The 27,182-nt window shown below is 40.9% G+C and overlaps 1 protein-coding gene and 1 long non-coding RNA gene across 5 annotated transcripts; one reads left to right on the top strand and one right to left on the bottom strand.

The window, feature by feature from the left end:
* Window positions 1-6,656: 6,656 nt before the first annotated feature.
* Window positions 6,657-23,456, top strand: SFPQ (splicing factor proline and glutamine rich). 4 transcript variants are annotated; one of them, XM_043574439.1, is made up of 13 exons: window positions 6,657-7,571; window positions 8,264-8,452; window positions 8,788-9,089; window positions 9,190-9,285; window positions 10,322-10,518; window positions 10,634-10,718; window positions 11,433-11,550; window positions 11,882-11,930; window positions 12,011-12,132; window positions 14,531-17,718; window positions 20,902-20,949; window positions 21,902-21,988; window positions 23,365-23,456. In XM_043574439.1, exons 1-10 carry the CDS (start codon window positions 6,762-6,764, stop codon window positions 14,666-14,668), a joined length of 2,106 nt encoding a protein of 701 aa, XP_043430374.1. In that variant the 5' UTR covers window positions 6,657-6,761; the 3' UTR covers window positions 14,669-17,718; window positions 20,902-20,949; window positions 21,902-21,988; window positions 23,365-23,456. The 4 variants fall into 4 exon arrangements, with proteins under 4 accessions (XP_043430374.1, XP_043430376.1, XP_043430373.1 ...); XM_043574441.1 differs by lacking the exon at window positions 14,531-17,718; XM_043574438.1 differs by having other exon boundaries at window positions 14,531-20,949.
* On the bottom strand, window positions 8,225-14,536 carry LOC122480258. Its single transcript, XR_006296539.1, has 3 exons — window positions 13,213-14,536; window positions 11,068-11,079; window positions 8,225-8,235 (listed from the first exon to the last, which is right to left on the bottom strand). It is a non-coding gene; the product is annotated as an uncharacterized LOC122480258 (long non-coding RNA).
* Window positions 23,457-27,182: the final 3,726 nt, after the last annotated feature.

Here is a 27,182-nt window from a genome sequence, read left to right as displayed (position 1 = left end):
GAGGAGCGTAAGAAGTATCAGATTTGCTTTTTTTAAAGATAAATTTTGGCTGCTGCCTGGAAAACAGGAAGAAGGAGGGCAATTGTGGCACCATTTAAGAAGCTTTTGCAAAGGTCTAGGTGAGAAATCAGGTTAGTGTATTCGCTGAGGTTACAGTGGTGGTGGTGGTGGTGTTTTAATCTGTAAAATGAAGGAAACAATACCATCAATCTCATAGTTGTAATGAAAATTTAATATTAAGGGTTTATGACAGTGTCTGGCATATAAAATGATCAATTAAGTTTGGCTATTGTTATGATATTGGCTATTAATTTGAGGCAGCTCTTTCCTACTATATTAAAGTATTTTCCTTAAAAAGAAAAGAATAAAAGATTTTCCTCTGGGAAAATAAAACTTTTGACATTAGAGTGGGAGTGAGTGAATGAGGGTCAGAATTTATTCTAGAAGTGTATTCATTACCTGAGTCTTTTACGGTTAACACATGTGTAGTGTACTATTCGTGTAATTTTAAAAAACTGATAACTAAGGCTATAATCGAACCTAAGCATCAACATCTGGAATGAAAGGAGGATGTCTAGCAGAAGGCGAAGAGTTTGAAATGTTTAATTAGAGAGAGCTGGATTCAAATCCCAGCTCATGTATTAGCTGTGTAATGCTGGGAAAGTTACTAAACTTCTGTAAGCCCCAGTCTCCTCATCTGTAAAATGGAAATAATCCTAGTATCAAGATTATAGCATTGTTGTTAAGATTAATGGAGATAATAGAATGCCCAGCGTAAAGCTAATGGTCACTAAGTGGCAGCTATTCCCATTATATGGAATGGAGGAAATGACCACTTTTCCATTTCCTAATGTGTTTGGTATAATCTGAAAATTTTTTCATCCAATATAATAAAGATTTTTTTAGAATAATCATCCTCCTGTTTCAAAATTTTAAAAAAATGTAAAACTCAGAGTGTGGAATTTTATTAACTGCCTTTCAGCATCCATGCACTTTTCATTTATTGATGAGATATATTAGCTTAATACTTAATACTTCATTAAAAATTTTTTTTAATGTTTATTTTTGAGAGAGAGACAGAGAGACACAGAGCATGAGCACGGGAGGGGCAGAGAGTGAGAGGGAGACACAGAATGTGAAGCAGGCTCCAGGCTCTGACCTGTCAGCACAGGGCCCAGCACAGGGCTCAAACTCATGAGCCATGAGATCATGACCTGACCCAAAGTCAGACGCTTAACCGACTGAGCCACCCAGGCACCCCAGTACTTTTCTTCTAATACCTTAATGTTAAGACATCCCACTATTCGTAAGAAAAACTACTTAGTTGTAGTGGATCATTCTTTTAATCTACTATTAAACTCAGGAATAGACTTTCTTCAAAAATATATTATGGGTCCTGGCTGTCTCAGTCAGTAGAGCATGCAACTCTTGACCTCGGGGTCATGAGCTCAAGCCCCATTTGGGGTGTGTACAGCTTGCTTTAAAATGAATGAAGGGGCGCCTGGGTGGCTCAGTCGGTTGAGCGTCCGACTTCGCTCAGGTCACGATCTCATGGTCTGTGAGTTCGAGCCCCGCATCAGGCTCTGTGCTGACAGCTCAGAGCCTGGAGCCTGCTTCAGATTCTGTGTCTCCCTCTCTCTCTGGCCCTCCCCCCGTTCATGCTCTGTCTCTCTCTGTCTCAAAAATAAAATAAATGTTAAAAAAAAAATTTTAAAAAAAAATGAATGAATGAGTAAATAAATACAGTTCAAATAAAAATGTATTACAAATTTCCTTGCCTTTTTAAATAATACACTAACCAGACTTTTTTGTACTGAACTCCAAATATTTGTCTTCAATACTCAAGCGCCTTTAGGGGTTTTTGATTTTCTCATAACAATAGCTAGTGTTTACTGAGCACTTGGAAACTACAAAGCACTTTGCATAATCCCCACAAGTTCCCTAAAGAGTATGTACACCTTAGGGAGTGTGTTAGAAAAGTAAAGGACCTTGGTAAGCAGCCCTTGAGATGGAACCAAAGCCCATTCTTCAGAGTTATGCTTTCATTCATTCATTCAACACATATTTATGAAGCATTTCTGTGTTAGTGTCTGTGTTAGCTACCAGTGGTACAGTCTTAAAGAACTCAGACTCAGAATCCCAGTCTAACAGGAGATCGACAGTAAACAAGTGAAGAAATACACAAGTACAATGTGTGAAGAGAGCTATTCTATACATTACACCGATGTACAGGATGGCATAACAGAGGCTTATTTCAGATGTGGTGATTGGCAGTGAAGGCTTTTTGAGGTGCCGTTCAAGCTGAGATAGAAGAATGAAGAAAGCTATAACTGCAGAAAGTTGTGGGGGAACAGTGCTTCAGGCTGAGTAAGCATCAAGTCCAAATACCCTGGGGCAAAAAGCATAAAGATGAAGTAACTTGATAAATCCTAAGAACAACAAGTGAAAGGAGTCAGAGAACTAGAGAGATAAGACTGGGTTGGGGCAGTCACTGGCTGGCTCAGTGAGTACAGCATGCAATTCTTGATCTCAGGGTTGTGAGTTCTTGATCCCTACCAATGTTGGGGGTAGAATTTAATTTAAAAAAAATACTAAAAAAAAAAAAAAAACAACTGGGAAAGCAAACAGGGGTCAGACCAAGTCAGGCCTTGTAATCTTGGTAAGGTGTTTAGATTTTATTCTAAGAGCAATGGAAACCACTGGAGGGCCTTTAAGAGAGGAAAATGACATCTGAATTATGTTTTTTAAAAGATCACCCTAGCTGCCACATGGAAAATGGATTAGAGGGGGCGCCTAGGTGGCTCAGTCAGTTAAGCGTTCAGCTCTTGATTTCAACTCAGGTCATGATTTTATGTGCAAGATAGAGCCCCAAGTCAGGCTCTGTGCTGACAGCACAAAGCCTACTTGGGATTCTCTCCCTCTTTCTCTCTGCCCCTTCCCCACTTTCTCTCTCTCTCAAAATAAAATAAACATTATAAAAAAGAAGAAGAAGAAGAAAATGGATCAGAGAGCACCCAGAAAGAGAGGAAGAAGACAAGTTGAAAAGTGGTTGAGTTAATTTTAGGTATGAGATGGAGGTGAAAAAAATTAGGTTGTAGTGGTAGAGATGGAGAGAGGTAAATGGATTCAAGATATACTTTGTAGGTAGAACAGATTTGGGGGTTTTATGAAGAGGATGAATACTTGTTTTTTAACAACTAGGCGATGCTAATTACTATGCTGGGGAAGATTGTGGTGAGGAACTGGTTAGGTTGATAAAATCAAGAGCTCCAGCTTACATATACTAAATCGGACATGCCAGCAACACCTCCAAGTTGACTATCTGACTTGGGAACTCAGAGGACAGATGTACTCTACTATGGAAATATAAATTTAGATGGTATTTGGTCTTGAAAAGGTTATCTACATAAGTAGAGAACAGTTGTTAAAGAGTACCCAGAAATGAACGCCAAAATATCTCAGCATTTAGAAGTCCTATGAGTGAGGAGTCAGCAACGGAGAGGGATCACTGAAGCAGGAGAAAAATCATGAGTGTGGTGTCACAGAGGCCAGTGAGAGGTGTTTCACGAAAGACAGAGGGCCATCTATGTGGAAGGTTGCTAATAGGTAAGAAGAAATGAGTATAGATTTTTTTAATTTTTATTAAAAAAAATTTTAATGTCTATTTTTGAAAGAGAGAGACAGAGTGTGGTCAGGGGACGGGGACAGAGAGGGAGACAAAGAATCCAAAGCAGACTCCAGGCTCTGAGCTGTCAGCACAGAGCTCGTCATGGGGCTTGAACTCACAAGCTGTGAGATCATGACCTGAACCAAAGTTGGATGCTTAACCAACTGAGCCACCCAGGCGCCCCTAGATTTTTTTAAAATTAAAGTTTATTTATTTATGTATTTATTTATTTATAGAGGAGGGAGGGAGGGGCAGAGAGAGACAGAGAGACAGAGAGAGAGAATCCTAAACAGGCTCTGTGCTGTCAATGCAGAGTCTGACGTGGGGCTCGAACCCACAAACCATAAGATCATGACCTGAGCCGAAGTCAGGAGTCAGACACTCAACCAACAGAGCCGCCCAGGTGCCCCAGTATAGATTTTTTAAAATGTTTATTTATTTGTTTTGAGAGAGCGAGCGAGCAGGGGAAAGACAGAGAGGGAAAGAGAGAGAATCCCAAGTAGGCTCTGTGCTGCCAGCGCAGAACCCAACTCAGGGCTTGAACCCACGAACCACGAGATCATGACCTGAGCCAAAATCAAGAGTCAGATGTCCAATTGACTGAGCCACCCAGGTGCCCCAAGATTAGTATAGAGAAGTGTTTATTGGATTTTGCAACATGTAGATCACTGGCATCCTTGGCAAGGAATCCTTAAAGGAGAAGAGTGGGTCAATTGGGGTGGATTTAAGAGGAAACTGAGGTGAGGAACTGGAGACCTCTAGTGTAGATTTGTTTTAGTTTTGTTGTAAAGAGGAATGAAGTAATGAGATGATAGAGTAAAAGGAAGGTTTTGTTTATTTTGAAAATGGCAATGTTTCAGGGGCGCTTGGGTGGCTCAGTTGGTTAAATGTCTGAGTGGATTTTGGCTCAGGTCATGATCTCCTAGTGGTGACATTGAGCCTGGCATCGGGCTCTGTGCTGGGAGTGGAGCCTGCTGAAGATTGTCTCTCTCTCCCTCTGCCCTTCCCTCACTCATGCTCTAGCTCTCTCTCTCAAAAAATAAAAAATTAATTTAAAAAATTTTAAAGGTGGTAATATTCCAATAGAAGTAATGATACAGCAAGGAAAAATCCTTGAGAAGGCATGAGGGGGTGGGATCCATATACTAGAAGGGGGAGTCTGCCCTTTGATAGGGGCAAAGACACATCTTTCATGGTATCAGGAAGGAAGACAGAAAAGATGGGTATAAATGCAAGTAGGCCTTGGGTGGCTCAGTTAGTTAAGTGTCTGACTTCAGATCAGGTCATTATCTAATGGTTTGTGAGTTTGAGCCCTGAGTTGGGCTTGCTGGTGTCAGCTTGGAACCTGCAGCCTGCTTGGGATTGTGTCTCCCACTCTCTCTGCCCCTCCCCTGCTCATGCTCTGTCTCTCACTCTCTTAAAAATAAATAAACATTAAAAAAAAGAAATGCAAGTAGGCTTGAGGCTTTCCAGCTGGATGAGAATGTTGCTCTCTGATGATTTTTATTTTCCCCCAAAAATAGGAGAATTCATTATGGTGGAGTGAGAGAAGAATGTGTAGGAGTTTGAAGAGAGAAAGCATGAAATACTCTATCTCTGAAAGAAGGGAAGTGAGAAAGTAAATTTACTAGTGAAATTCAGTAAGATGCCAGAAAAAGTCTAATGCCCTTTTGAGGTTTGTGGTCAAGAACTTAAATTGAAAGCCTCAGCTCTCATTAAGAAGGTGAGGATTGGGATTAGTGTAATGGAGAAAAAGGAAAACAAGACAATCATGACATCTAAACCTGGTGACACAAGTTATGACCATAAGAACGTGAGAGATAGTGAAAAAGCAGTACATTTAACGATTTGGAGGTTTTGAGGAAGTCAAAGAATCAAGAGGTACTGATTGGACAGTTACAGTTACTGATCAGACAATTGAGATTCTTGAAAAGGAGATTTTAGAGATGGTGTAGTTACTGGCAATAACAAACACAGGGCGACTATGATGGGGGTTGGGTAGCTACTATAGGATAGAAGATTGTTGGAGGTAAAGAATTGACAGAGTATTGGGTATTCATCCACCTAGATGTTGAATGATGAGCAGAAATAGAGATGGAGAGGAGGACAATGAGCCATGGCCTAGTATTAATTGAGGGAGGAATGATCGATCCATCAAAAGGTCCATAGATGACAGTAACTAGGTAGGGTGTTAAGGGATACAGTTAGAAGATGCTGTACGAAGGAAGAAGGGTGGTGCCCATTGGTTGATTCCATACAGATATTTTAACGTTGTAATTTGGAAGTATCTTAATCTGTCCACAAAGTATTGAGTGCTAGGAATTAAGGAAAATGTTATATTCCTCCTGTGACTTGTGCTTGTAAATTACTAGTCTACACACACGCTCACACACAGTCAAAACTTCCTTTTTTAACAAAGAGTTCACTAACTTAAGCCTATTCCCAAATTTATACTGCTAGAACAAACCTGTACTCCGCTGAGGTTCCAAAATGAAATCAGTAAGCTTGGGTGTGTGAAATCGGTAAGATTTTAGTTCTCAAGTTTAATTGGCCCAGAACAAGGTAGAGTAGATAGTAGATACACGTAATTTATGCTTTTGAACCCGAGAACGGAGAACAGCTGTTCTTTCAGGGCAAGGATACCCGGAGGCAGCTCTTGGGAGTAATCAACAAAGAAAAGGGTCCTCTAACATCTCTCCCCAGGAGCTGATAGGGCCGTGGCTTATCAGGGAAAACTGCTCTGGCGAACCCATTCAAATTTCTCACAGCAAATCACAGTGGCCTGCAGCCAACTCCTTTTCTGCTCATTGGCCAACTGGAAACTTCAGCCCCTCCAAGCCTCCCTCCTCTCATCCGGAAGCCAATCGGAAAGATTAGCGTTCCGTAACTTTGTGTCATCAAGTACCGTACTTGCAATTGGCTATTGGAGCTACAGATCGAGAAGTAGGCGGGGCCAAGCCACCTGGCCTATATAAGAGGAGGACAAAGGCGGCGCGCCGCCTGTGTCATCCGCCATCTTGTGCGAAGCAAGGTGGCCTCCACGTTCCCAGAGCGTCTTCTCCGCTTCTGCCTCGACCGCCCCTTGATTACAGACATGTCTCGGGATCGGTTCCGGAGCCGTGGCGGTGGCGGTGGCGGCTTCCACCGGCGCGGAGGAGGCGGCGGCCGCGGCGGCCTCCACGACTTCCGCTCCCCGCCGCCCGGCATGGGCCTCAATCAGAACCGCGGACCCATGGGGCCCGGCCCGGGCCAGGGTGGCCCCAAGCCCCCAATCCCACCACCGCCTCCGCACCAGCAACAGCAGCAGCCACCACCGCAGCAGCCGCCACCACAGCAGCCGCCGCCACTTCAGCCACCGCCGCATCAGCCGCCGCATCAGCAGCCGCCGCCGCCGCCACAGGATTCGTCCAAGCCCGTCGTTCCTCAGGGACCCGGCCCGGCTCCTGGAGTGGGCAGCGCTCCGCCGGCCTCCGGCTCGGCACCGCCCGCCACTCCCCCGACCTCTGGGGCCCCTACGGGCCCAGGCCCCACCCCGACCCCGCCGCCCGCTGTCACCTCGGCGCCCCCCGGGGCGCCCCCGCCCGCGCCGCCGAGCAGCGGCGTCCCCACCACCCCACCTCAGGCCGGGGGCCCCCCGCCTCCACCCGCAGGGGGCCCGGGGCCCGGTCCTAAGCAGGGCCCAGGACCCGGAGGCCCGAAAGGCGGCAAGATGCCAGGCGGGCCGAAGCCCGGCGGCGGCCCGGGCCTAAGTACTCCTGGCGGCCACCCCAAGCCGCCACACCGAGGCGGCGGGGAGCCCCGAGGAGGCCGGCAGCACCACCCACCCTACCACCAGCAGCACCACCAGGGGCCCCCACCCGGCGGGCCTGGTGGCCGCAGCGAGGAGAAGATCTCCGACTCGGAGGTGAGTATCTCCCCGAGCTACGCGTCGGTTTCCCTAAGATGGCGGCGGCCCCCTCCTCCTTCCTTTCCCGGCCTCCATTTTGTCGGAGACCGGAAAGAGCGCGTGCGCGCGGGCGGCCGAGGGCGGGGCCGCTGTCGGAGTAGGGGGCGGACGGCGTGGGGCCTCTAAGAGGCCCGAGGGAGGCTGGCCTGGGGAGGCAGGCGATGACAAGCTGCCCTGGGCCATGTTAAAGCTAGCGGGCCCTGGGAACCAGACTAGAGCGTGCTGTGTAGGGTTGGAGAGATCTGGGAACTTCCGGCCTTACAGGAGCAGGCACGAGTCATGTGGGTGACAGCAGGGTTTTGGTCATTTTTTTTCATGTAAAACTTGATTTGACTTAACGTCTGCTACGATGTAGATTTGTTAGCGACACTAAGCATATACAGCTGACGAGGTTGCTCATGTAGAGTCGAGTCTAGAGAGGGCTGTAGGTCTATTCTCGAGTGTTTGGATGGTTTGGGCTGTTTGATGTTCGGATAGTTAAATGCATTGGAAATCCGCAAATAAGTAAAATTTTGTTTTGATTTTAAACGGCATTGAAGAATAACTCCGTTGGTGGTGTTACCCAGGCTGGGAAAAGCAAACATTGTTACTGAATTTTCCTACTTGATGAGGTGACTGGTGTCTGAAAAATTTCCTTCCTTTTTCATTAGGGGTTTAAAGCCAACTTGTCTCTGTTGAGGAGGCCTGGAGAGAAAACTTACACTCAGCGTTGTCGGTTATTTGTTGGGAATCTACCTGCTGATATCACAGAGGATGAATTCAAAAGACTATTTGCTAAATATGGAGAACCAGGAGAAGTTTTTATCAACAAAGGCAAAGGATTTGGATTTATTAAACTTGTGAGTTTTTTTTTAATTTAATGTGGATTTAGAAGAGTGTTTTCATTTTTTGCTACTGCAGACGCTAGTGTTCAAACCAACAGCAATAAGTTGGTTTTTAAATTTTTCACCTTTTTTACAAACAAGATGCCACTTATATAGCGAATAATTGTTGGTACCTAAGAAAAGGGGAGAGTGGGTGGATAAGACATTTAACTACCTACCCTGAGTGGTGTCTGGGAGGGTTGCTTGAACTGAGCCTGAGGAAGAATAGGAGTGGGAGTTAAGCTTTTAACAGTTTCAGAGTGGACATTAGCCAATAGGTTATTAACATGAGCATGTCTGATAACTTTCAGGAATCTAGAGCACTGGCTGAAATTGCCAAAGCTGAACTTGATGATACACCGATGAGAGGTAGACAGCTTCGGGTTCGTTTTGCCACACATGCTGCCGCCCTTTCTGTTCGAAACCTTTCACCTTATGTTTCCAATGAACTGTTGGAAGAAGCTTTTAGCCAGTTTGGTCCTATTGAAAGGGCTGTTGTAATTGTGGATGATCGCGGGAGATCTACAGGGAAAGGCATTGTTGAGTTTGCTTCCAAACCAGCAGCAAGGAAAGCATTTGAAAGATGCAGTGAAGGTGTTTTCTTACTAACAACGTAAGTTCTTGTGCTTATCCTAATTTTTATTTATTAACTTGGATGAGGAAGTTGAAACAAAACTGAAACGAAGTTAAGACGGAACCATTTTTGTTATTAGAACTCCTCGTCCAGTCATTGTGGAACCACTTGAACAATTAGATGATGAAGATGGCCTTCCTGAAAAACTTGCACAGAAGAATCCAATGTATCAAAAGTAAGATTGATTTAAATTTTAAGCATTTTTCTTATTTAAGTCCAAACAATTTGCAGTAATTTTTCACTTTTGCTTAGAAAATGCAAAATTCTTCAAATGCATATATGCTTGATAGAAATCTAAGGCTCAGGAAGTTTAGAGGTTTTGAAGCAGAGATCTTCAAATGCCTAGTATTCATTGTTGAGATAGGTGTAGTTTACATGCAATTTTGTTTTGTCTTTAGAACAGTTGTGTGATGAATAGGTATCTTCCTTTTTAAGAATGGAAAAAAATATACTCCTTGATTAGGCATTTGGTTAGAGGAAACAGAATTAGGAAATGAGGAAGGTAGGATTGCTTTTCAGTGCCCATTATTTTCTGTTACCATAGAATTCTGGGACATGTATTACTTATTTTACATAAAGGTTTAAAAATTTTAAAATGTTTATTCATTTTTGAGAGAGTGGGGAGGGGCAGAGAGAGAGGGAGACACGGGATCTGAAGCAGGCTCCAGGCTCTGAGCTGTCAGCACAAACTGCAAGATAACAACCTGAAGTGAAGTTGGGCGCTTAACTGACTGAGCCACTCAGGCGACCCAAAGATTTTATTTTTAAATAATCTCTACACCCCTTACGGGGCTCAAATTCATAAGGCTCAGATGCACAACCACAAAATCAAGAGTCATGTGCTTCTGACTGAGCCAGCCAGGCATCTTGGGACATGTATTATTTTTGATGTAAAGCTATTTTTTAAAATTTATTTATTTTGAGAAAGAATGTGAGTGGGGAGGAGCAGAAAGAGAGAACCCAAGCAGACTCCATGTTGTCATGATGCGCAGAGCCCAACTCAGGGCTTGATCTCATGACACTGAGATGACCTGAGCCAAAACCAGAAGTTGGACGATTAACCGGCTGAGCCACCCTGGCACCCCTGCCATCCCCTGCCTTTGGGTATTTCTTAGAGTCTATAGGCCAGGGGCAAAATCAGTGTTTTTAGGGTAATTGAGTAGTCTTTCTTACGTGCATCCACAAATCGGTTCATGTTGAAATATTGTCAGGGAGAGAGAAACCCCTCCTCGTTTTGCCCAGCATGGCACATTTGAGTATGAATATTCTCAGCGATGGAAGTCCCTGGATGAAATGGAGAAACAGCAAAGGGAGCAAGTTGAAAAAAACATGAAAGATGCAAAGGACAAATTGGAAAGTGAAATGGAAGATGCTTATCACGAACATCAGGCAAATCTTTTGCGTCAAGGTAAAAAAAAAAAAAAAGATCCTGTTGTGTAAATTTCACTGATAGGCTGAATTGCTTTTTGAACTTTTTAGAACCCCGTTAATGTGAATTCACAACAAAATTTTCTAATGTTTAGATCTGATGAGACGCCAGGAAGAATTAAGACGCATGGAAGAACTTCATAATCAAGAAATGCAGAAACGTAAAGAAATGCAGCTAAGGTAAAATTTTGTTAAACTAAATTAAGCCTTCTGCATAAACATTTAGAGGAAAAGATACATCTAAGTCTTGCAGGTGAGTGTTGGCATACAGAGGTTAAATACTGACATATGTCAGTGTTGGTTTGACACTAAATCAGAGTAGAGTGTAAGGTTTTCATTTAGGACACCAGTTTTCTTTGCCAGAATGCTTCTAGGTCTGTTCTAGACTCTCTTCAGGCTTTCCTGTGTGTTTGCTCTAATCTAGACTTTGTAATTTTTTTTTTTTAATGTTTATTTTTGAGAGAGAGGGTGAGCGAGCCAGGGAGGCGGCAGAGAGGGAGGGAGACAGAATCCAGAGTGGGCTTTCTACTCAGAAGAGTGCCTGGCTCAAACCCATGAACTGCCATGAACTTGGAGAAGCCGAAGTCAAGTGACTAACCGGCTAAGCCACCCAGGTGTTCCTCTAACCTAGACTTTGTAAAGCTCTGAGGCAGACCACTAGCTTTTTCCAAGTTGACTTATTTATTTTAAAGTTCATTAATTTTGAGATAACATAGCATGGGAGAGCACAGGTAGGGAGGGGCAGAGAGAATCTCAAGCAGGCTCTAACTCACAAACTGAGATCATGACCTGAGCCGAAGTCACATGCCCAACTGACAGAGCCACCCAGGCACCCCTTCAAATTAACTTATAAAGATGTGGGTGACCGTTCATGTGCTTGATGAATATTTCCAGGCAAGAAGAAGAACGACGTAGAAGGGAAGAAGAGATGATGATTCGCCAACGTGAAATGGAAGAACAAATGAGGCGCCAAAGAGAGGAAAGTTATAGCCGGATGGGCTACATGGATCCAGTAAGTAAAATTCTATTGCAGTCTAGTTGGAGTTGTCTACAAAACTTGTAGGTACCAAAAACATGAAGTCTTACTTAGTTAAATATAACATTTCACTTTATAGTTTTTGTTTTTACAAGTGTATTATGATACGCTTTGAGTTTTATCTTCTTGGCTGGGCCTAAAGATTTCATTGGTTAGGAAGAAGCTTTATCGGTTTTTGGATAATTGAATTTCAACAAGTGGTTTCAGAATACTGATTTTAAAAATAGTCTTCATCTTTGAGTTTTGGAGATTTTTTTTGTCTAAGTATTCTTGGTATGGACATATGAAAGGGATTTTTTTCTTTCAGAGAGAAAGAGACATGAGAATGGGTGGAGGAGGAGCAATGAACATGGGAGGTAAGCATGAAAATAATATTAGCAGTACCATTCAAGAGCTGTATTCTGGTTGAGTTGTAACCAGCATTTTTGTTTCCTAGATCCCTATGGTTCAGGAGGCCAGAAATTTCCACCTCTAGGTGGTGGTGGTGGCATAGGTTATGAAGCTAATCCTGGAGTTCCACCAGCAACCATGAGTGGTTCCATGATGGGAAGCGACATGGTAATGTATCCTGTGTGACGTAGTACAAAGGAAATTCTCATTTTTCACAACTTACGTGTGTGTGTTTTGTTTTCTGTTTTTTTTTTCTTTTGTTTTGTTTTTTTAAGTAGGTAACTGAACCTCTTTTTAGTTCCCGTATCATGTAAATCATAATATTGAGGAAAACTTTGGCAACATAGAAGAACTCAGTATGCGGTAACCTAAACAGAAATGGTTGCCAACAAGAAGTCAATGCTGTCAGTAGTATGTTGGAGTTCTCTTCGGCAATAAGTAGACATAGGTGCTTTCCATTATATTGCTTGTGTACTTTTGCACTCTAGCACATGGCAAATCCAAATTCTAAATGTTAGATGATGTACCTGATTATTCTACATCCACGTGAGAGTAATCAAATGGCAAACTGTCGTTCATTAAGCTGATATTTGCCATAAGTATGAATCAGACTTGCAGTTTATAGTTCTAGGCATGTTTTAGTGACGTGTAGGACTTTGACCTATATTTGGTGTGGTTTCTACCCATGAGAAGGGAGTTGTTTACTGTTTTGACTCGTCGTTTCCCACTTGTTGGGCCTGTCAATAGGTGCACCTTCTAAAACACTGACATCTCTATATTGCTACAGGATAGCAACAATCCATGACCATTAAGCATACTAGTTGTGTGCATTTGATCTGAACCTTCTTGATGCTTTCATATTTTAACTGTACAGGTAGTCTGTCAGGATGCTTTAGAAACAACCAAGTGAATTGGTCTGAGTGGCTGTGTTAGGGCTTTACAAATCCATAGGAAATTTGAATATTGGATTTAGAGGTGGGTTTAGAGAAGTGTGCATTTTCATAACTGAGTTGAATATGATTGGTTCACCTACAGGCTTTTGGCAAAGGAGAGGGAAGCTGCAACACATAGCTCATTAGGTTTATTTTACAAATAGGAATGTAAGGATTTATTATGGGGTCTAATCCATTTAAAGCCTACTTGAGGTTTTTTGAGAATTAGAATCATAAATAGCTGGTTGGGTAAAGGTAGTGTTGTTTTCTTCAAAATGAATTTAAAAACTAACGTGGGTAACATTTTGGTTTATACGCTTCCTAAAAGGCAGATTGTAGGTCTGTATCAAATTTGTAAAATATAATTTGGCATGATGTTCCCACAATTGAGATTTTTTCTGTCTCCTATAACAGGTAGGGTTCTAAGATGTAATAACCGTGAAACCCCCAAATTTTCTCATAGCTTTTGAGAAACACCGTACAATGTGTTAAAACCCTGACATTTTTAGGTTTTTGAGAAATAGTTTAAAGAATTGAGATTTAGTTTAAGTAGCCCTGTAGTATATAGTAGAAAACATGTTTGAACTATGTATAGGAAGTTAAACCTGCTTTTTTTCCCTCCCTTTTGGAGTGATGTTCTCTGTAACTGATTTATTTTGAATAGAATTTGTAAGGCTTTTGTGCTTTGCATATCAATAGGATTTTTCTGTTTGGGAACATAGGTTTCTAAGATTAAAGTACTTAAAACTAGATGGAATAACGAAGTCCTGCTTTACTGCAGTCACTTAAGCTTGGTGTTAAGCTGTTTGGGAGATCCCCAAAACATGGAATCATAGCTAAGTGTCCGTAGACTTTCAAAGACGCGAAGGAAAAGCTGGGCTGGTGTGGGGGTGGGCTGTATATTTAGTCAATTTGCAACTATACTACTGTGAACATAATTGTCTCTGCTTATTTAGTGATGGTTCTGAAGGTGGTATACCTGTGAGAATATGGCAACACTTTTAATGAAGTTACTGTGCCGGTTAAGTGACTAAATCTGTTAGTCTTTTATGCTTTTTCTTTTTGTAGTCTGGTAGCATTTTATTAAAACTTTGAACGTTTTAAGATTCTGCAACTTAGCAGATGTGTCTTAAGATCTTGAAAAGCACAAGGTTTCTTATGCAGCTCATGCCACTAACTGGTGAGTAGGTCTTTGTCACTTCATTGAGTGAATTGAATCTGTCTGGTTGGGCTTGTTAGGCTTACTTGGAAATTAAATTTCCTGTTCAGACCTTGAAAGTGAGAAGTTTGCAAGCTTTTGCAGTGGGTTAATCTGATGTGAAATTTCTTAAAACTCATTTTGGAATGGGTTTTCACATCTGCACTAATTCTTAAATTTTTTAGCACTACAGGGAAGACCTATTCTTTGAAACAGGTGTATGAGAATGGCTCAAGTGGGAACATACCACAAGGCATGTATTATCGTAAACTAATTTTCAAATTACCCTTTTTTCCTTTCTATGTTCCCGGTACCTGTGGATCGACTCATTGGTGATTGTATCGACGAACGTTGACTACGGAACCTTCTAAAATATTTACTTAACACACATGGACATCAACTACATATAATGAACTGTTAATTACTGTTCCAATAGCGTACTGAGCGCTTTGGGCAGGGAGGTGCGGGACCTGTGGGTGGACAGGGTCCTAGAGGAATGGGGCCTGGAACTCCAGCAGGATATGGTAGAGGGAGAGAAGAGTATGAAGGCCCAAACAAAAAGCCCCGATTTTAGATGTGATATCTAGGTTTTCATTCCAGTTTGTTTTTGTCTTTTCTTGTTTAGATACCAATCTTTTAAATTCTTGCATTTTAGTAAGAAAGCTACCTTTTTATGGATGTTAGCAGTTTATTGACCTAATATTTGTAAATGGTCTGTTTGGGCAGGTAAAATTATGTAATGCAGTGTTTCAAACAGGGGAATTCTTTTTCCTTTTTATTTCCTTTTTTTTTTTTTTTTTAACTGTATAATGTCCCTCAAGTTATGGCAGTGTACCTTGTGCCACTGAATTTCCAAAGTGTACCAATTTTTTTTTTACTGTGCTTCAAATAAATAGAAAAAATAGTTATAATATTGATCTTCAACTTTGCCATTCATGCTTCTATGCACATTAGGCTAGGTATTCCACTTCGAAAGCATGAGCGTGTCTAGGCCTTTGAATGGCATATGCCATTTCTGGGAAATGTATCTGTAGGCTAAGCATTGCTTTCTACAAATAAGTACCCCCCCCCCCCCTTGTTTTAAAAAGAAGAAATGCATATTGAAGTAGTTTCATGATTTGTTTGGCATTATAGGAAGCAAGCTGGTGCTAAGTATTTTTAAATGGTTATGTAAGCAAGCTGAACTGTAACTCTTCCTTCAGGAATGTGTATTAAGATTATGGAATGGGTGAAAGACTTGGTAGGGGGAGAAAGTGGGTATGACTAAATGGATCTTTATGGCCCTATGATCTATCCTTTCCTTGAAAGTTTCTGAAGAAAAAAGTGGAAAGATCATTTTGTTGCATTCCTCCATTCTTGTTTTTAAAAGAACAAGTCCCAAGCCCTACAAATGGCTTGTATTGAACTTTCATATTTGAATTAAAGATTGTTAAACATGAAGCCTTTTCATGTATTACTTCAAGCGATTTATGAAGATGGGGTTTAGTGTGAAAAATTCAACTTGCAAGTAAGAAGCGTAGTAACCATGAAGTAGGTTTAGCTACGTATACATTTGTACTCTGTAACTTTTACATCTCCGTGTGCTACTTCTGGTGGACAAAATCTGTAGGGCTATGAAAACTTGTTCTCTTTTCTAAGAACTAGTGGTGACTGTTAATGACCAGTAGCGTTGTAGATCACGATTCTTATTGTAAACTATTTGTTAACCTGCTTTTCTATAGTTTACTTTTGATGTAGCACTAAATCTGGAGAGAGTTGCTCATGCTACACAGTACAAATACCCCTTTCTCCCACCATAAAGTTTTGGAGTGTTTCGATGGTGTTGTCAGCTGATTGTCAACTTCATTGAATCTCCTTCCATTAGGATAAGACATTCTGACTTAACATTAAAGTAGATTGTTACTGTTGTCTGATAGTACGATGGGAACCTGTTTTCCCAGCGTATGTATGTTAGCAGAGGAACAGCTTCCTAAAAGTAGGTAAAGTAATTGAATTGGTTTGGCTTTGTTCTTAGTTCCATTCAAATTTGTACATTACAGAACTCTTACTATGGAATGTGTCTTCCTCCTTTTCACCTCTGTTCTTGGTGCTAATTGGCAAAAGTAAAATTCTAAATCAAATCTTCGTTAAATGCTGAAGTTTAGTATTGTGCCTGAGTACAAAGGGAAACCTCTTGTTGAAACTCTGAGCACTTTCTGCATAGGAAACTGGATAATACTAAAAGTAAAACACTAGTGGAGTATAAAGGCATGTCACTCAATCCTGGTTGTGTGACTTGACAGGTACATGGTGTGCTAATTAAGGAAGAGAATCTCCTTAGAATATGTTTATTATTTCTTCCCCAAGACACTTGGAAGTGGGTAGTAAGTAGTTCCACCATAATTCTATCCATGAGGAAGTTTTGTCCCAAGTCATTAATTGGTGATATGTATGAGGTTTTCTGTATGGAAACAAGGGTCTGGATTTGAAAGGAATCCGTTACAATTTGATTGAATTGTATGGTAGGGACTCCACTAATGATAAATTAAGGGGTGTTCATGGGACACCCACAGAGGGTGAACGTGAATGTGTGTGGGCGGGGGCTGGTGGGGAAGTGGGAAAATCTGCCTATAAAATTAATGTTTCAGTTTATTTTTCAGATTACATGCCTTTCTTTATAAGGGATGCTGGCACAGACCCCTAAAATAAGCTTTTGTTAGTACTGTACCTTTGAAGAGTGGTGAAGGATGCTAATGGATAATCTCCTGAAAGTTGTGGTTTTGCTAGCCTTACTGTGGGCTGTAGAATTGCTAAACGTTGTTTAGCAAATAATGTTGCTTAGTTTCCACTAAGTTTTGCCTTTTCCTCACTGAAACGGCAGTGTACCAAGGGTTGTAAGCTACTCAAAGAGACTTTCAATAAGTCTTGGAATGCATATGGTAGTTTTTAGCTTAATGTGAATTTAAATCCTCTTAAAAAGGAGTTTCCTAAAAGCTGATATGAAATGGGTGGGAAAGGGAATGTAGTACTTTTGAAGTATTTCAGCCATTTTTCTTATTTAAAGAAACCAGCTGCCCCCATTTCCTCTTCTCCTCTTTCTCTCGTAATTTTATTTTAAGAGGAACACTGATCATTTTAAGCTTATTACTCCTAATCTTTAAACTGCATTCTCTACGAGATCCCAGTGTATTCAATAGGTACCTTATAAGATTAACTGAATGGCTCACATTATTTAGTGAAACCATAATCCTCTGCTTAGAACACTAATTAAAACTCCTAAGAAGTCCTATAAACCCCACCACTCTTTATATAGATGTATTATACCACTAATACAAACAGATAATAATTTGGGAAATTGTAACGTTACGCCTGTGCAATTTTTATAAGTGGCATATTATGGCAGACAAAAATTTAGATACTTGGCTTTTCTCGGGCAAGCCACTACGTTGTGGCGGGATGTTTTCTGGTGTTCTTGGACTGCAATTGTGCACTATTAAAGTAGTGGCCTGCTACATAACTGCATTTAGCCAGCATTTCTGCAGTGCGTAACTGTGAGGAACGTAGTACCGCAAATGGCAATGGACATTAGGACCCGGATGTAGTATTCCTGCTTGCTCCAAGATTCTCATTGCCGACTGCATACAGGTAGGTAACAAGCAATATAATCTAACTTGGTGACTTGCTATGTACTTTTATTCCGTGGGCATTCTGACATCACACTTCTGACCATGAAATTACAGTGCAGCACCTAACACTTGGATGGTAAAGCTAGCTGCTATCAAAACTGCGTGGGTTTGGGTTTCAAGCTGTAATTTGTCAGGCAGAAATCAGTGCTGTTGCAGTTCTCAGATAAAAAGTGCAAACTTGATTCTTTGGTACATCTGATGCAGTTGTGTGGTTTCCTTTAGTTGCATTGTAACTGAAGAGAACGTGGAACACGTCAGTGGTGTGGGGGAGAGGGAATCAAACCATACTTGGAAAGTAGAGTGCTTTTAGCATCTTGACATGGACTGTATAGCATGTGATACTGAGTCTCTGTTGTAGCAAACTGACCTGCCCATAGGTCAGCAATATCCATTTCAGAATGCAATCTTGGTAATCATTCTGCAGGTTGGAGTGAATTAAGACTAAAAAGTACAGTGGTGTTTTTTTTTTTTTTTTTTTTTTTTTTGTAATGTGACTTAAATTTTTTTTTTTAATGGGCTTCATGGGAATACCTTTGTTACTAACGTGGGCTTAGATGGGAATCTAATGTGAATAGTTTCAAGTTATGTGACTTGTCTAAATATGTCTATGCTCTAAACCTGGGGGAAAGTGGTGTGGCATGTTGACTTGCCTGCAGTTGAATACACGTTGGGAATCATTTCCCAATCCTAAGACTTCTTCGTCGTATTCTGTAGGATGACTGCAAATGTTCAGAGTAGATTTTTGAATTTGGTTCCCTTAGCTTTAGGGATGTGATGTTATAATCCAAAATGCTTACCAAAAATAAAAAAATAAAAAGTCTTCAAAAGCAGCTTTGGTTGCTTAGGACTTCAGCTTTGTAAGCTTTGCATCGACTGTTGTTCCAGACCTCAATTCAACGTAACTTTGGTCTCCGAGCTGGTTTTTAGCTAGCATGCATGGAAACAGCTTTCACGTATAATGCTTTCTGCTCTGTAACTGGAAGTTTGGTTTACTTCGCATAAATGCCGGTGAAAACTCTTCGTGACTATGAGAATTTTCTTCCATTGTATCAAGAAAAATGGCTTGCTCTTTGGCAAGCAATTCACAAGGTGGGGACAAATTTGTACTTTAATACGTAGTCTATTCAAACAAATACCTTGACTCTCCTGTTAGGTGAAAAAGCAAATGGTGACTAGTTTAGCTCTTTGTTAATAATACAATGCAGTTCAAACATAATGCTCAATATTAGTGACAATAGTGTCGCTAAATTGACATACAACCCCGATGGGATTTTCCTGTGGCATAATCCATTAAATCGGTGGCCAACACTTGCTACCGTGATTTAGTGATTCAAGTGTTTAGAAATAAAAGCTCAGGTTCATTTCTTAACAGTCAATAACAATTTTGAGAGAACGTACTTGTTACAATATATGGACTTGAGGAACATCATTGGGGTGGGGGGTTAATTTTGCTTCATTTCTGCTTATTTCAAGATGAGTAGGCTTTTGCACTTTGAAATGAGAAACCTGTGACTTAAGTCAATTCTAAACTAGTTTCGATTTGTATGTAGCTATAATTTGTGAATCTTAGTGTAGAGGATCTTAAAATCACTCACTCAAAAAGCTGGGAATAAATGGGCTTCAGTAACACCACTATACCGAGGTGCTTGCATTGTATTTCATAGTGTTTCCTTGTTGCAAACCAGAATTATTCTTTTTAATGAGAATGGTCTAAAGTTCAGAGGTGTGATGCCAGAATGCATTTTCGTACTGTTAGGCCCTTGGAACAGATACCGGTGCTTTCTGAAAGATGAAAGAAATGGAATGGGTGCTCTTCACACAAGGTTGCAAAACCTACCAAGAATGTATAATAGTCTCATTTTTCCCCAAGAAAAGAGATGCGTGTGACTAGTTTCGGACTTTTAACCTTAATGGGGGTTGCATGTCTCCTATTGTTAATCATTGTCAGCTGCAGTGACATGATCAACAGTCCTGCATTTTTATTGCCTTTCCCTTAATGATTTTGGACAGGTTTGAGAGAGCCAGGATGCTTGTTCTGGGCCTTTACTTGGTTTTGGCTTTAGCTGATAATGTTTCAGTGTCTGTCAGCTAGTGCAGTTCTCAAATGGCTGCCTATTAGGGAAAGAATTCCGAGGATTTGACTGCTCCTAATCATCTGTCATTGCTGCTAGATAATGATTGGCAATTTTTAAGACTCAACTGTGGAACTCTCACAGTTGTACACCATCAACCATAAAAATGTTGCTTTTGAACACCAGTGCTGAAAAGATTTTATTTGGAGGGTGAGAAGGGGGCTGGATGCAGAGTACTAGGATAATCTGGAGAATGGGGGAGAATGCAAAACGATATAGTATCCCTTATGGATGGTACATGTGCAACAGGGAACTCTTATTTTTTATACCCTTGGCAGTAACTGATAATCAGGGAGGAAGAAAAACCTGGAACTTGAATTAAGGCTGATCTTTCTGGTTTTTGTGCACTGCGGCCCTACCAGGCATATATATAGTGAAGGTGAATGTCTTCTCCCTCAGAAAAACGCAGGTTCCTTGCTGTCCCGAATAAGGCATAGCTTTCCTGCCCCAACTTAAAACTCAGTGAGGACTTGGAGGGAAAGAACAAGGCAAATACATAGGATTGCAGGATAACAGCTGCAGTGTTGTGTACTGTGGAGTGGGGAGGGCACTCTTCTTGGAGGACTCCTGCTGAAGGTGGTCAGTCCACCTGAGAATGGAAGACATACTTGAATGGGGGGCAGGGTATGTGCTTTTATATGAAAAGAGAGCTGATGTTAAAACTCATTTGGTAAGGTAAACGTTGTCACATACCTTCACATAAGGGATAGTATATTTTGGGTTGCAGTCAAACTGGATTGTGCTCAGACTGGTGAAAATAGCAGTTAGGCTTTTGTATTTCAATTAAGATACAATTTTTATTTGAATTCAGCTGTCTACTTTATTACTTTACATAAGAATAATTTTAGATTTTCTCCCCCCATCAAGTTTCTTCCTGTTGTTTTTTTATTCCGTAACTTGCCCCCAATCTTTTGTCTCTGGAATTTACTCTTTAAATTTTGAAGTTAACTAGCATTTTCAAACCTTTATACCCTTGTCTTTTATATTAACTTTCTTTTATTATTCTTTAGGTAAGAATGATTGATGTTGGCTGATATTGGAGTACTCATTCACTTCAAGTAAGTTTCTTTGGAAGTCCTAACCTGTAGAAGAGTTTGAGTTTGATTTGTAAAAAGGTTAAATAATTTGATTTAGCTATGTGGGGCAAAACACGTTTGATTTTTAAGATGTTTACCTCTCCTAAGATAATGTCCAAGTGTTTTGTTTCTGAAAATAGTTGTTTGCATGTGAACGTGAGTGGGAAAGAGAAAGTGGGGAGTATTTTATTATAAAAGTGTCAAACAGTAGGAGAATTGAAAAAAATGGTTGAATCTGTACCTGAAACTAATAGAACTTTGTGTGTCAATTATACTTTGTATGTTATTAACTTTGTATGTTAACATTGTATGTTACTTTTACAACTATAGAAAAAGATACATGGTTACGTAGAGAAAATGGACAAAGAAGGCTTGAATTAGTGGGGAACTGCCATCTTTTCAGTACTCTAAATTCCACTTTTGACCCATTCAGAATGGGTCATTGGTAGAGGAGGAAAAATTCTGAAGTGTTATGTGAAGAAAATTTAGAATGTCACCTTGGTGTGGGCCAGGTCCTTCCTAAGTAAAAACAGCAAAAGAAAATACAAACCACTGATTGGAACCCAGACCTGTACCCCAGAATGTGCCTCTTGTTTTTTTTTGTTTTTTTGTTTTTTTTTTTAATTTTTTTTTTCCAACGTTTTATTTATTTTTGGGACAGAGAGAGACAGAGCATGAACGGGGGAGGGGCAGAGAGAGAGGGAGACACAGAATCAGAAACAGGCTCCAGGCTCTGAGCCATCAGCCCAGATCCCGACGCGGGGCTCGAACTCACGGACCGTGAGATCGTGACCTGGCTGAAGTCGGACGCTTAACCGACTGCGCCACCCAGGTGCCCCAATGTGCCTCTTGTTGATGTGAGAATACAGTGTACATACTAACAATTAATTTAAAAAAATGTAATATGCTATATAACTTCTATTTTTAATGATAGGTGGATAAGCTATTAATCTCAAGACGATATCCCACAACATGAGCCAAGAAGGAAAGCCACAACTTGTTAGATTCAGGAAGTGTCTGGGTAAGTGGAATCATTCTTACTTTGTAAACTGCCTTCTGGACAACTCTTGGGTGTTCCAAACATGATTATTTACGTGTGAATATTTCATTTTAACTTACTCTGTGTTAAAACTTCCTTGTAGGGGATATGTTTTTATAGTACATATTTATAATCATTTTAACAGCCTTCTTGAGGTTGTAGGCCTTGTTTGTTGGTTTGGCTCAAGCCTCAGGAAAACAGGGACTTCAGTTTTCTCTAAGAGTATGTATGTATATCTACCTTTGTCCATTGAACTATGCAGAGGAGAGTTTGGAAAATTTAAAGTTCCTTGGTTGTTTTTGTATTTTTATTTTAATGTTTATTTTGAGAGGGTGTGTGTGTGAGCCAGGGAGGGGTAGGGGGAGGAGAGAGAGAATCCCAGGCAGGCTTTGAATTGTCAGCACAGAGCCTGACACGGGCTTGATCTCATGAACCAGGAGATCATGACCTGAGCCAAAATCAAGAGTTGGGTGCTTAACTGAGCCACCCAGGTGCCCCAGAGTTCCCGGTTTTTTAACCACATAGTCACTTGATGGGATCTCCTATAGTTGATCTCATCTGGTTGATGTATTAGAAGGGTTGGCAATTTTGGGGTTTGTGTTTGTTTGGTTTTGTGAGATTTTTTTTTTTTTTTTGAGAGCAAGTGTAAGCGGGGGAAGGGCAAAGAGAGACAATATCTTAAGCATGTTCCATGCCCAGTGAGGACTCCCATCTCATGACCATGAAGTCATGACCTGAACTGAAATCAAGAGTCAGATAGATGCTTAAGCGACTGAGCCACCCAGACACCCCCCGGGTTGGCAATTTTAAAGAAAACTCAGCTCAACTCTGCTATTCTAGCTGGGAAAGCCATCATAGACAGTAGGTAAACAAATGGACATAACTTTGTGGCAGTATTTTACAGAAAGGTAGTAGGTGGACAATAGCTTACTGTCTTCTCATCTAATACAAATTGCATAAATAGATAACTAGATAATCACTCAGGTTTAAAGGGCTGTCATAATCGTAGTTTGAAAAGAGAATAAGGTAGAAATAGCAATAATTAATTGACTATATCTTAAACCTAGGGAAGGTGCCAATTAATGGAGTATCTTATATCTTCCTTCCAAGAGTGGTTGCTACTTAAGTTCTAGTGAATGGAAGTAAACTTGAATCAACTAGCTGGTGACAAAGTCTGGTGTTAAAATCATCTGCCTCTTGAAGAATCCTTAATTATATAGGTCATTAAATATTGTTAATACCACACTCCTTGATTAGTATTGTTTGGTGTTAGGAAGTTTACTTGGTGCGAAATGGTAAATGTTTGAGAACTCTGATTCTTAACATATTTTGGAGTAATTGTTTCTTTTAATTGGCAGGATCAGGTGAACTGTGTCCAGAAAACCAGTGAGGAAGAGGGCAAAGAGGAATGAGCAACCTAATTGTTGTTAATAAAGACATTTTAAAATCAGATTGTGCTTTTATGTGTTTTGGTTTTTGTTTTTAAGTTAGGACCTTTTGTTTCCTAGAATTCTCCTTATATGTCATCACCTTGTTTCTAGGTGATATAAAAAGATGCTCCATATTGTGGGCATAGAACTGGTTATAATTCAGGACTCTTTCTTGGACCTTTTTGGCAGAGCTACTTCAACATTAATTACTGATCAACCTAACGGCCCTTCCTCACTGTCCTAACTAACCTGATGTAGCCATCGATAGTTTAAAATTGCCTTCATTCTTTATAGGTTTTATTCCTAAAATTCCTAAAATTAGCGTATGGTGAATACAGCAATTAACTACATGCCCCTCCTTCATTGGGTTTCAGGCATTAATAGCATTTTGTGTCCCACTTTGTATTTCACAAAAGAATCCTCAGATACTGGTTATTACAGGGTACTCCTGTTCACAAAGAAGCACAGACAGAATTACAGCTTGCCAAATGACGAGGTTTCCTCTAAGTTGAATTTCATAATGCGGTAGCAAATGGACAGGGTCTTTGAATATAGATGTAGGGAAAAGCTTGCTGGAATTGGCTGTAAAATCTGCTTAATAAAGAACTTTGGAAGTAAGATCTGCTTTTCTCCTTTCACTCTAGTCATTCTTGAAACTTGACAAGATGTTAGTCAAAGGACTCTTTGGCACTAGCTTAAGCATTTGTTTGGGATAAGGTGTGTGAGGCCTATGTTTAAAAGGTAATTCTGTTGCTAGGTCTCTGGGCCTCATTTGTATAGTGCAGAATTTCAGAAAGTGCTAGTTTGTTAGCTTGCTGTAAGTAAGCAGAAGAGAAGCAACTTGGAATTCAGAAGTTTGCTCAGTGTTACTTGAAAAAGAAAGCCACAAAGGATTGTTGAAAGTGTAACAGTCACCCCTCCCATGGGATTTGCTTTGAAAACGCGTGTGGTCAGTACCAGGGATGAGGTCAAGACCTTGTTTTTCTCCTACTCCTAGTCCTTGTTTCACTGTGGTTGGCATATGTTTTAGAGGCCAGCCATCCCAAATCCAGAATCTTCTCAGTCCTTTTTTTGGTTCAAGTTTTTATTGCTCCTTTTTGATTGCTACGTTAGGAACCTAATGGATCTCTAGGCAAAAATTAGTACAGTGGTTTAGGGGCATAACGGGATCTTAACTACTGAAGTTCAAAGTGTTGAGCTATTTGCCCAGCTGTGTTATCTGCCAGGTTACCCAATTTGCAGTTTGCTTATCAATAAAATGAACGTAACTTTCTTTGTGCAGTTGGGATAGAAATTGATGGATGTGGTGTTTAGCACAGTCCCGGCTCCAAAGTTGCACATGTTATCTTAAAATGTGTTTACTAGTCACCAGGCTGCACAGGCAGCAAGTTAAGAATTCTCCCTCTTTATACAGTATAATTAGGTATGGCCGGCAATTTTAAACTTGATAGCAAAGAATAGAGGAATGTATTCATTTTTGGTAAGCTTTTAGACCATAGAGTCTAAGAGGAGAAAATAGGAATATATCCTTCAGGCTGAAGGGATTGGGAAGTCTGGGAGAGGCCTTTTAACTTGGGCAAGTTACTTCATTAAATAAAGATTCTTACTTAATGTTACCAGTTGTATGTGGGTAAATTGGCATTTTTAGTATTTGGCCCAATGTTGGGTAGATGTTAAGTGCGGAGACAAGGTGGGAGAAAATAAGCCTGAGAAAGCTTAGAGCTCAAAATGTGACAAAGTCCACATGATTCTGTAGCAAATGATGTGTGAGGTTGTAGTGTCTTGGCCTAAAATGAGTTTCAAACATACTGAAGTCAGAGGAACCCGATATTCCCCAAACTGATTTTATAGATGCAGTGCGGTCCCAGATGACTTATTTTTTAAATTTACTTTTGAAAGAACATGAGCAGGGGAGGGGCAAAGAGAGGGGGAGACAGATTCCAAAGCAGGCTCCACATTGTCAGCGGAGAACCTGATGTGGGTCTTGAACTCAAGGTGTTCATTCGTGAGATCATGCCCTGAGCTAAAACCTAGAGTCAGACGCTTAACAGACTGAGCCACCCAGGCTGCTCCCCCAGATGAGTTTTTAAAGTTTATTTTGAGAGAGGAAACACAAGAGGGGCAGATAGAGAACCCCAAGTAGGCTCCACATTGTCAGTGCAGAGCCCCACTTGGGGCTAGAACCTATGAACCTGTGAGACCATGACCTGAGCTGAAGCCACCCAGATGCCCCTCCCAGATAACTTTGAAATTGATAAGCTGATTGATTTTAAGATTCATATGGAGGTTTACCTCCTACCATGTGCAAAAATTAGAGCAAACTACCCTTAAACTCAGGTATTCTGGTTGCTAATGCTGTATAATAAATTTATCCAAAGGAATTTGGTACTTCAATCAGTTTTGTGAGTCAGGAATTTTGAAAGCGCTTGACTTGGCCATTTTTGTTTGGGATCTCCTGAAAGTGCAGTCCGTTGATGGGCTGTAGTCCTCTAAAATTTCAGCTTCACATTTAAGATGGCTTATTGGTTGACATGGTAGAAGGTGGTTTTTGGCCAAGATCTTACCTTGGGCTGTTGCCTGGAGTGCCTATTTATGGCTTCAGCCTGACCATCTCAGAGTAGTCAGATTTACATGGCAACTGGCTTCCCTCAGAGTAAGAATCCCAAGAAGCCCCCATGAAAGCTGTATGACCTTTGTGACATGGCTTTGTCACTTCCTCCATGCTCTGTCTAAACAGTCACAACTCAAGCAGATTTAAGGGGAGGGGATCTGTCCCCCCACCTCTCACCTCTAATTGGGAGGAGTGTCAGAATTTGCAGGTATGTTTTTTGTTTTTGTGTTTTGACTTTAATTTTTAAGTGCAGATATGTTTTTTTGTTTCCTTATTTTGAGAGACAGTGGAGGAGGGGCAAAGAAAAACCCAAGAAGGATCCTCACTGTCATCACAGAGCCTGACGTAGGGCTCAAACCCATGAACAATGAGATCATGACCTGAGCCAAAACCAAGGGTCAGATGCTCAACCGACTGAGCCACCCAGACAGATAATGTTTTAAGACCACTACTGTCTTGAAATTCATAGGCTAATTAGTTATCTGTTTATTTTTTCATTTATCAGCAATACATTTGATCTTCGCCAAAAGACCAAAAAGTGATCACAAACCAGCAGTGGATTTTGTTGTCTCTTGTGCATATACATATTTAAACAAGTGGAGATACAAAGATGTCCTGTCCTCAAGATGCTCTTCTGGTGGGGAGGTCTACATAGTTGAGAAGGAAGAGAAACCTACACTTTTACGTAGGTCACAGAAGTTTATTCTAATATATTCTTCACAACCATTCACTAGTCCTAGACATATGCTGAAGCATGAAAATAAGAGAATGATCTGTATAGTGTAGGCAGTTGGATATTATTTATTTTTAAGTAAGCTCTGTGCCCTACATGGGGCTCAAACTCATGACTCCAAGATCAGGAGTCACATGCTCCACCAAAAGGCAGCTAGATGCCCCTGACTATTGTTTTAGATGGAGATTTAAAAAGCAGTGCACTTAGCAATCATACACAGAAGGGATAAAAAGGAAGTAGGGTTAGAGGAAAGTTGAAATGCGATGTTACAACAGAGGTCTCAGCCGATCCATGAAGTCTTTTAGAGTTGTCCCAAATTGAGTTAAGGGGGTCGAGCCCTTTTGTCCCGCCGGATATGGTCTGTCTCTAGTGGAGTTGGGTAAAGATGGGCATACACCTGGG

The sequence above is a fragment of the Prionailurus bengalensis genome, chromosome C1 (genome assembly GCF_016509475.1).
Source record: "Prionailurus bengalensis isolate Pbe53 chromosome C1, Fcat_Pben_1.1_paternal_pri, whole genome shotgun sequence".
NCBI classification, from domain to species: Eukaryota; Metazoa; Chordata; class Mammalia; order Carnivora; family Felidae; genus Prionailurus; species Prionailurus bengalensis.
The sequence above is the reverse complement of the archived record's forward strand: the minus strand, read 5'-3'. Positions and strand labels throughout refer to the sequence as shown.

Bases quoted from the DNA above. Each gene is read 5' to 3' on its own strand.
- SFPQ (XM_043574439.1), top strand. From the start codon at position 6,762: ATGTCTCGGGATCGGTTCCGGAGCCGTGGCGGTGGCGGTGGCGGCTTC. The intron at 9,090-9,189 runs GTAAGTTCTTGT...TTTTGTTATTAG, and splicing joins GGTGTTTTCTTACTAACAAC to AACTCCTCGTCCAGTCATTG. The intron at 10,519-10,633 runs GTAAAAAAAAAA...TCTAATGTTTAG, and splicing joins GGCAAATCTTTTGCGTCAAG to ATCTGATGAGACGCCAGGAA.